This window comes from Cavia porcellus, unplaced genomic scaffold, assembly GCF_034190915.1.
Source record: "Cavia porcellus strain 051 isolate PalLab524CR breed Dunkin Hartley unplaced genomic scaffold, mCavPor4.1 scaffold_8, whole genome shotgun sequence".
Classification (NCBI taxonomy): Eukaryota; Metazoa; Chordata; class Mammalia; order Rodentia; family Caviidae; genus Cavia; species Cavia porcellus.
The window spans coordinates 47,825,209-47,835,991 of record NW_026947491.1 but is presented as its reverse complement, the minus strand read 5'-3'; the positions used below and the strand labels follow the sequence as shown (position 1 = coordinate 47,835,991).

At 35.2% G+C, this 10,783-nt stretch overlaps 1 protein-coding gene across 1 annotated transcript; it reads left to right on the top strand.

Annotated features, from left to right (window-relative positions):
• The first annotated feature begins 3,883 nt into the window (after nt 1–3,883).
• On the top strand, nt 3,884–9,178 carry LOC100731316 (olfactory receptor 6C4-like). Its single transcript, XM_003475993.2, has 2 exons — nt 3,884–4,797; nt 9,169–9,178. The coding sequence occupies exons 1-2, from the start codon at nt 3,884–3,886 to the stop codon at nt 9,176–9,178; spliced, it is 924 nt and encodes a 307-aa protein (XP_003476041.2).
• The last annotated feature ends 1,605 nt before the right edge of the window (nt 9,179–10,783 follow it).

Sequence of the window (10,783 nt, the reverse complement as noted above, 5' to 3'; positions counted from 1 at the left end):
GAATTTCAGATTCTGAAGACAGAATTGCAACTAGTGATCATGAAAAAATATCTTCAAGTTAGCAAGAGACAATGAGAAATCAATCTAACAATTACAAGATGAAGTAAAGAAGAATAACACAAGATAGACTGGGCTTGATGAGAAAGCTAGAGAGCACAAATGCCATAACAATCATAAATACATATGCACCTAACATAGCGGCATTCAACCGTATAACATAGTTATTGGTAGACATGAAATATCAAATAAGCAATAATGCAATTCTAATGGGAAACCTCAATATCCACTCTCACAGAGATAGATAAAGTAGACAAAATATCAGCAATAAAATATTAGAACTGAACCACATCCATGAAGAAATGGACTTAATAGGGAGAATCCATCCCCTGAGGCCCCACACCAACAGCCCAGAGAGATCCTGTGAGCCCAGCACAAGACTGGAGAAGTCATGCCTTGAGGCCCCGCTGCCACCAGGGGAGCATTGGTGAGCCACTGCCCCATGCCTGGCCACACTGCTTTGGGAACCCTAAATTTAAGGAACCCAGGTACTGGGAATGAGCCAGAAAAAAAAAAAAAGAGGAATGAGGGGAGGGTAGAAAAAAGCTGATGAATATTATCAGTGCACAATGTAAGCCTTTATGCAAATACCAGAGTTGATCTAATGAATTTGTATAACTAATATGTGGTAATAATTATAATAATAAAAATAAAATTTTCCAAGAAAAAAATATGACCAAATAGCATTGTTAGTCTGTATAAGAAAGGAGCTTTACATAACATTACTAACATTTTCACAAGCCTGAAATCCCTAGGAGTGCAGGTAATTACTGACTTTACAAAAGGTCTCTGAAGCACATTACACCTTTAAAAAAGTCATCCAAACATTTATCAAAAAATACTAGCTAGACACTTCTCGGTCACTGTTCTCAGTACTCTACACATCGGACACACTTAGTGCACGTAGGTACTGTTATTGCCCCCATTATAACATAGGAGGAAAGCAAGCCACAGATAATTTACTCAAGTCACACACTTAACACCCAGGTGAGCTAAGAGTTTAAAAATAACTACCTCAAGTGTATAAGCGTAAAATAACAAAATGAATGAAAACTGGTGAAAACTGCTCAGTTCAAGTGAACTGTTCAAGAAAATGATGTCGTTGTTGTTGTCATTGTTGTTGTTGTTGTTGTACTATTGTTACCGTGTCAGTTGCACAAGGACTTTATCCTGCTACTGTCGTTCCATGGCAGCTTTCTCATGGGTCTATTTGGAATATGTTCCCTAGCCACCAGTTAAAAACTAATTGCCAATATATTTTTAAAGAGACCCATTTCCATTTTTTTTTTTGCACCTAGGTCCCATGGCAATAATTTACTCTTCAATTTCTCTACAGAATAAACTAGATACAAGGTGTGTCACTGAAATGGATATAAAACTGCAATAAACTCTGACCAACTTGCAGACAAAATGGAGATCATATTTTAAGTAGTACAATGTTCCTTTACTCATTGATTAGTTTTTAAAAAGAGTATCTTACATCTTTTTTAAATCTCTTCATCCATATCTGACTTCTCATTTCTGACTCACCCTTCACAGTATCCAGAAGTGAACACTCTGATCACTTTTCCTGTATCAAAAAGTGAGTATATCCACAGTTCACCATTATTACCTTTTCATGAAGATGTACTAATAGCTCTATCTAATGTGAATTTCTAATATTCTTTGTGGAACATTTTGGATCCTAAAAGATCATTTAGGATTGCTTGTAAATTTTTAAGTGACCAAACAGCCATCAAATAAAAAGGATACTCTTATTCCCTTTGCAGAGTTAAATTCCATAAATAACTATCCCTGACCATTTGATTTTCTTCCAGATATTTGTGAAAAAACACATAGATAAAATTACACTATAGATAATAGACTTCAAGCTCTCTACGTCTAGCAAAAGATTATCATCATGCCCAAGTGAGTACATATAAACTTCCAATTTTATTCCACAAAAGAAAGCCTCTTAATTTATTTAGTTGACTATACATTTGGATTTTTTAAATTACTTCAAGTGCTTCATTTTTATAGGCAATGATAAAGTTAACATCTTTGAATAATTATATACATATACTTGTGCTGGTAGTTCCATAAAATAATAATGTGAAATTTTGAATGGTGAAACAGAGAAATTCTCCAAAAACAAAGGTTAGGGAATGAGAAGGGCTTGAGAAGCCTGAGCCTCCCAGATATTGGGTGACATGGCCTTGGGCCTTCAACCCTAGTGATTATGATGGTAGAAAGGTATGAATGAACCTGTTTGAGAATTTTCTCCAGGAAAACACATATCTTAAAAAGGACTTTGAGCCTCCTTAGTTTCAAGGATTCTCAGAAACACGAACACAAGATAAATGGCCAAAAGGATCCTTGATTCCTGAAAGTACTTTTCATTAAGAAACCCTATAAGCTGAATCCTCCCATAATTTCCTATAACACAGTAATATCTTTGTCCTGCAGCCTAGAGAAGCGTAAACATCCAAGTTCAGATAATGTGTCTCACCATATTTTTAGAGCTACTTAAAAAATCACTTTAAGAATTCTTGGATATAGTTATAGATTGTGCCTGGATGTCCCCCCAAAGCCTCATGCACTCATGGGGGGTTGGCTTTTCAAAGGAGGCTGAATCTAAAGCTTGTGAATGATTCATGGTCTAATGCTTAGATTAAGCCTGTGTTATACCCACCATAGGATGGGAGCCTGCACACAATTTAAGAGACAGAAAGAGCTCTCTCTCTCTCTTTCTCTTTCTCTATCTCTCTCTCTGTCTCTCTCTGTCTGTCTCTCTGTCTGTCTCTCTCTCTCTCTCTCTCTCTTTCTCTCTCTCTCTCTCTCTCTCTCTCTCTCTCTCTCTCCCTATCCCTCCCTCCCTCTTTGTTTGTTGCTTTTGCCATCTTCCACTGCCATGAACAGTTACCTCTCTGCCACATGCCACTGTGTTTCGGAGTCAATGGTTTATGGACTAAAACTTTTGTAAACAGTGAATTAAATAAATCTTTATCCCGCAACTTTGGGTGTCAGGTATTTTGTCTCACCAATGAGAGAGATTAACTAAGAAAACCATCCGTTATTTCTCTCCCAGTAGATAAAATTACAGAAAGGGCCAAGCATACTTACTCATGCTGGTAATCTCAGCTACCCAAGAAGATTCCAAGTTTAGGGCCAACCTGGACAACTTAGTTAAACCCTGTATCAAACTATAAGATGAATAAAGTTGAAGATATAGCTCACTGGCAGAATACTTGCCTAGTACAAACAATAGAACACAGTATTTTGAAACTTTCCCAAGGTCTGATTCCTGGCACAAAGCCTAAAAACACTGAATGAAAACAGTGATTTATTTCTGCACAGGCAGAGGGTTGTTATTGGACAAAGAAAAGAAGTTAGATATTGTTACTGGGCAAAGAAAAAACTATGGAGCAGATATCCAATATGTTAAGAGGGCTACTGGAAAGCAAATCACAAAGTCATTAGGATTAGAAAAGAGGTTCTTACTACAATCATAGAAAGGTTTAATGGATACAAAGAAGAATACAAACAGAGAATAAAGGAATAAATTTTGAAATTGTTAAAGTCAAATTGTCATTGTACTGTTCTGAGAAGAGGGCACCGGAAGCAAAAGTCTCCTTCCTAGTAGAGAATTTACAAACATATTTTGTGAAGAATCAGACTGAGACCAACAGACATTCTGTTTGGGTCAGATTGGACAGAAGACTTTACCATAAAGAAAGGAGATTTGAAGGGAAATCTACATCCTCTACCCAGTATTCTGGAATGCCACTCTCCCATTCTCATGATGTATGTTTCTCTTTCACAGCTTCACAGGCATAAGAATTCAGCAATGAAAAATCAAACTTTAACTGAATTCATCCTATTGGGACTAACAGATATCCCAGAACTTCAAACTGTCATTTTCCTTTTTCTCTTCTTCACGTACTTGTTAAGTATTTTAGGTAATCTGACCATCATTGTCCTCACATTACTGGACTCTCACCTCCAGACTCCCATGTATTTCTTCCTTCGTAATTTCTCCTTCTTGGAAATTTTTTTTACGTCCACTTTTACTCCTAGAATGCTGTTCAGCATTTTAACTGGGAATAAAACTATCAGCTTTGCTGGATGCTTCACTCAGTATTTCTTTGCCATCTTCTTTGGGGCCACTGAGTTTTACCTTCTGACTGCTATGTCCTATGACCGCTATGTGGCAATATGCAAACCATTGTATTATGCAACCATCATGAACCACAAGGCTTGTATACAGCTGGTGCTCTGGTCTTGGCTATGTGGATTCTTGATCATCTTGTTTCCAATCATCCCAACAACTCAGCTAAAGTTCTGTGCATCCAATGTGCTAAATAATTATTATTGTGACTATGGACCCCTAATGGAAATATCTTGTTCAGACACAAGTCTACTGGAACTGTTTGATTTTATCTTAGCAGTTTTAATCTTAGTGACCACACTAGTGCTGGTTATTCTTTCCTACACAAGCATAATCAAAACTATTCTGAAGATTCCTTCTGCTCAGAAAAGGAAGAGGGCCTTTTCTACATGTTCTTCTCACATGATTGTCATCTCCCTCTCTTATGGAAGCTGCATCTTCATGTACATAAAGCCTTCAGCTAAAGAAGAAGTTGCTTTCAATAAGGGAGTAGCTGTGCTCAATACCTCAGTTGCCCCTTTACTGAATCCATTCATTTATACTCTAAGGAACAAACAAGTAAAACAAGCCTTCAAGGAAATGACTAGGAAAATGTTGCATCTGTATTCATGTTAGTGACCTCAAAAGGAACAAAAACCTTGAAAGATGCTTGTGATATTTTGTTCAGGTGACATTTAATATAAACTGAATATGTGCACATATCAAAAAGGTATTTCAAATTTCCTGGCAAGGAGTTGAAAACAGCTCCTAAGAGAAGCATCTAGTGCAGTGATGATGAACCTTTTAGAGACCAAATACCCAAATTGCAAACCAAAACCCATTTATTTACCACAAAGTGTCAGCAGTATAATTAAACCAGAATACTGAGGTTTTAGACAATTAATGCATTCATTAATGTCTTTTGTCTTAAAAGAAAAACAATAATGTGTAAGTTCACTACCCTTGATCTAGTGCCTTGTGAAGTAAATACATCTGATACATCTTCCAGATAGTAGTCATATCTGCAGATCCAACACTGTTTTCCATTACAAGAGATAAATCTTTTTATAATACTTATAGGTTCTCTGGCTCTCACAACTGGATTTTAACTGCCTGTTACATATCTTCAAACTCTTATTCTCCCTGTTTATGTCATTACTTCACTTTATAAGTAACTATTCAATCATATTATCTTTGTAAGCATTCATTCTGATATATTTTGCAAAGGCCAACTTCATTATATTTGCCACTACATTCTCCTACATTAAGATATTGTCCTTTTAAACAACAGTGAAATCTTTAACTGTTGAGACACCACACCACACACAAGCTAGTACCAATAGACCGTTAAAGGGTTTTTAAGACTTTGAATCAATGAAATTAATGATAGAATAATCAAAAACTAAATTAAACTCAACTAGATGAAATCTTAATTCACTGAATACAAAGTGAAATATATCCCTATTTTAGGATGTATATTCTGTTTATCTGAGTCCTAAATATTTTTCTACACTTGGTGTTCTACATCAAATTTTAAAAACTGCAAGATTCACAAAACACAGTAGTGGTAGCCAATTGGCAAAACGAAAGACAATAAATATAACTAGCTTGGATATGACACAAATACTGGAATTATCAGACAGGAACTATAAAACAATTGTAACTAGTATGCCCATAATAATATCCTTGCTCATAATAATATCCTTGATAATACCCATGAAAGTTCAAGAAAACCCATAGAAAGACAAAGTGTCTTTTAAAAAATATATTGGAATGCTAGAAGTAGAATACTCAGCAACAGAAATTTAAAATTTCTGCAATAGAGTCATAAGTTTACTGGACACAACTGAAAAAGAATTAATGTATAATAAGATGGGTAATCCGAAATTATCCAAATTAAGTGCACATTTAAAAAGAGAAGTTAGAAAAAGCAGAACCATTCCAGACTAATGAGACACCAAACACTCAAAAATAAACACTATGCAAGGCCCATAAAAAGAGAGCAAGCATGAGAGGAAAAGAGATATTTGAAATAATTTAGCTGAACAACAAATGGCAGGTCCAAAGAACTCATAAAACTCAAAACAAGGTAGGAGGAAAAACATCACACACACACACACACACACACACACACACACACACACACACTCAGACCTATCATATAGTAAAGATGATGACAGCTAAGAATACAGATAACATGTTAAAGTCATTTGAAGAGAGAAAAAGAATTTACAAAGGAACAAATACAAGCATCTCAACAGATTTCTCAAAAGAAACTATATAAGCCAGAACACAGTAGATTAGCAATTTTAAAATTACGGGAAGGAATTATTCTGCTTGAGGGAAGACATGGAATTGATTGATAATTCTAGAACCAGAGAAACATCTTTCAAAATCAAGGCAAAATAAAGACTTTCAAAGCAAACAAAAACTGAGAGAGTATGCTCACTACAAATCTATGCTATAAGAAATTGTAAAGGAAAGCCTTCAGTAGAAGAAACAAGACACATGACACCAGAGAAAATGGTAAAAGTGAAAATGAATATAAAGACAATATCTTATTTTTAATCATCTTTTTTGCCTAGAGAAATAAATGCATTGGTATATTAGAGAAGAAAAGTGCTTTTTATTTTCTCATTTAAGAGCGTGTATCCATTTCATGACGGGCAAAAACTGATGAACTGATGGCAAGCCTCTTCTTATTTTAGGAATCACTGAGGGCTTCTACAGTAAAACTGCAGGACCTGGAAGTGCCAAGGTCAAGAATTCTGAGCATTGCCTTTTGGGCATATTTGTATGGGAGCTGAAGAAGTCCCGTGAACTTTTTGTACCTTTCAGTTCTTACTTTCTTAAAGGACATAACTCTACTAGCAGGCAGCAGGAATACATGAGCAGAACTTACTAGAAGGTGAGCTTTTTGGTTTTGGGGCTTTCTTCTTTATCTACTTGTCTCACTGATGTGAAAAAATAGTATGAGAGAATATGAGGAAAGAGCTTATATTTTCTCTTGGGTCATATTATGTTATAACCTGAACAATTATTCTGCTTGGAAATGCCATGATTTCAGATTTCCTTGTCAGGCTATTCTCTATCCTGACTCAAAGAGAATTTTCTTTCTCCTTTGAATTAGTGAGCCATCATGATGAGCTCAGTTCTTTTGTGCTTCAGCCACTTCTGGGATGGACTCCAGCACAATGACTGTCCCTGGAAGTTCAGGCACTGATGAGCTTATGGTTGGCAAAGAAGTCTCTTCTAGAACTTCTTGCAATGAAATATCTTCCCTTTTGGTGCACCACAGTTTCATTCCAAAGTCCTCAAGTCTATTTCTTCAAAGTATTTTCTCTTAGCAGCCACAGCTTCCCTTATTTCCTCTCTTTCTCTCTGTCTCTCTCTGTCTCTCTGTCTCTCTCTGTCTCTCTCTCTCTCTCTCTCTCTCTCTCTCTCTCTCTCTTCCTCTATCTGTCTCTCTCTCTTTCTCCCAAAACCTACAACTTCAATAGGAATCAGTAGAACTCCACTTCCTTTAAGGTAGCTTCTTGCACCACATTTGCACAAGGTTTCAAACATGGTTGATATGAGAATCCCCACAGGATCTCCCCTAGTTGTGAAGTATCCCACATGGTACAGCTCTCAACAAAAGTATGTTCTTCATGTTCCTCTGATTCCAAATCCATGTTACTTCACGGTTTTTTTATCTTTCTTAATTTAAAAACAAAAAAAGAATAAAAACCATAATATAGAACTTCAAAATAAAAGAAAATGAAGGGGAAACAAAGTGCTCAACTGTGCACAACTGTGATAGGAGAAAGCAGAAAAGAAAGAAGGGAACTATACTACTAATCTCTGTTCATTTAAAAGAACAGTTTGTGCTTTAATTGTTTATTTTCTTCATATGCCTAAATCTTATAATCAGAATAACTACTTTGAAGATAACAGTGTGCAACATATTAACCAGTGTAATACATTGGACTTGCATGTGTAAATACCTTATTGTCTCCCTCATGTAAAAAAGCTGAAAGAGTAAATAAGACTCAAAATGCACAATACATATTGCAGACATTTTTCTATCTTTCTTTACTCTTACAACTTATAACTTCCTCATGATAGCATGCCCAAGAAATGTTTTCTGATGCCTTCAATTTACTAGCTGTCATTGTTGGCCACACTTTTAGAAAGGTAAATACATCATTGCTTTGATTCTCTCCCTTTCCATCACAGCTAGTTTAGGCACCACAGAGAAAGTCTCTGACACAACAGTTGCAACCACTTGGACAAAGGTTACAAAACCTTCCTTCACTTCTATTACCAGCCTTTAGGGTGCCAGAGTCTCCATCTATAGGTGGTTTGTAAATTCTTTCCGTCCTGAATGAAGAATTGGTTAAAAGCACAAGCAGAGGCAATGTTTTGTGTTTAATAAAAAAAAGGAGGAAAAAAAAAAAGGCTCTGCAGAGCATGTCTGGACCAAAAGCAAGAAAAAAAGCACACAATACAGGAGAGTGGACTACAGTTGACAAGGACATTACCCTTTAGATACTTCAAAGAAATTAAATATCTAAAACAAAATATTATATCATATTACAAAGTTCATTAAACTGAACTACAATATATATTAATAAGAATTGCATAAGGCCAGATAGGAAACATACAGTGGTACCTTGTTTCACAAACTTAATTCTTTTCACAGTTCTGTTAATGAGCCTAATTGGTCACTAAACAAATAAAATTTTCCCATAAGATTCAATGTAAATAAAGTTAATCTGTTCTCAGCCATATTGTGTGTGTGTGTGTGTGTGTTTTGTTTTTTGTTTGGTTGGCTTACTGATTTTGTTTTGTTTTGTTGTTGTTGTTGCTCTTGTTGTGTTGGTACCAGAAATTGAACTCACAATCTTGTACTTGCCAGGCAAGTGCTATGCCACTGAGCCAAATCTCTAGCACCATTGTATGTATTTTTTAACCTCAAATATATTTAACAAAGTACAGTACAGTGCACTGTGATGTGAGAATGGTAATCCTACTTAACTCATTACTCTGCACTTTCTTGTTACCTTTGTTACTGCTCTGCACTTTCTTTCAACCCATGCTGGATATTAGTGGTACTGCATAGTACTGCATGTACTAAAAAGCACAGAAAAAGTCTTCACAGCAAGTGGAAGTTAGTCTCTGTGACTGAGATCTCAGCTAGAGAAAGCCATGACTTTTTCAGAGTAGGGAAGATTGTAACTTGATACTCAATTCAAAAACAGAAAACAAAGTTTGCCAAATGCTTCTGTTTGCACTTTGATTTGTTCACTAACAGAAGTGTTCATTAACCAAGTTACTACAGTATTATAAAGCACTGTGTAATTTACAATTATTTAAAACAGGTTCTGTTAATATTAAGAATTATATTAGGGCATAATCTTACATTTAAAAAATGTTAAGGTCCACCACAAATTGTTAGAACTACTAAGTTTAGTAAAAATGCTAGACAAAGTGTATATGTCTATCAACTGCATTTGTTCACAAGTTTGATTCAGTTCTGTTATTTCTTTGTTGATTTTCTGTCTGGTTGATCTGTTCCTTGGTGTCAATGGTGTGTTAAGGTTTCTTGTTATAACTATGTTACTGATAATTTGTTTTTTTTTCATTTCCATTAATACTTGTTTTATATAACTCCATGTTCTGGAATGTGATACATATATATTTCAATTAGTTATCACTTCCTCTTGAACTTTTTCCCTAACCAGTATGTAGTGACCTTCTTTATCTATTCTGATCATTATTGGTTTAAGGTTCACATTGTTTGCAAACAGAATGGCTACTCCTACTTTTTTTGTGTGTGTTCCTGTTGCATGCAGTATTATTTTCCATCCTTTGACTTTCAGTCAAAGAATTATTTCTCTAGATGCAGATAAAACTTTTGATAAGGTCCAACATTCATTTATGATAAGAACTTTACAGAAAATTGAAATGTATGGTCTTTACCTCAATATACTAAAGGCCATCTAGAAAAACCAACAGCCAGTATCATACTAAATGGCCAAGAATTGAAGGCTTTAATTTTAAAATCAGTCACTAGATAATGATGTTCCTTATCTCTGCTCCAATGTAATATAGTAATGGAAATGCTAGCCACAGCAATTAGACAAGAGAGTGAAATAAAAAGGGTGAGGATAGGAAAAGAAAAAGTTAAATTATCATTGTTTGCGGATGACATAATACTGTACATAGAAGACCCGTAAAACTCCATTGAAAGACTCTTAGATATAATATAAAAATTCAGTAATGTAGCTAGATACAAAATCAATACTCAAAAATCAATAGCATTCCTATACACTAACAACAAGATCACTGACAGAGAAATAAGAGAAGCCACACCCTTCACACTAACAACCAAAAAAAAAAAAAAAAAAAAAAAAGAAAAAAAAAGAAATATACAGGAATTACTCTCACTTTTGAAGGAAAACACCTATATATGTAAAATTATAATACACTGAAATTGAAGAGGATCTCAGAAAATGGAAAGACATCCCTTGCTCATGGATAGGAAGAATAAATATTGTGACAGTGTTCATTCTCCCAAACCTGTTATGCAGATTCAATGCAAGTCCAATAAAAATA

What these genes read in the sequence shown, in the direction of transcription:
- LOC100731316 (XM_003475993.2), top strand. Translation starts at nt 3,884, where the DNA reads ATGAAAAATCAAACTTTAACTGAATTCATCCTATTGGGACTAACAGAT.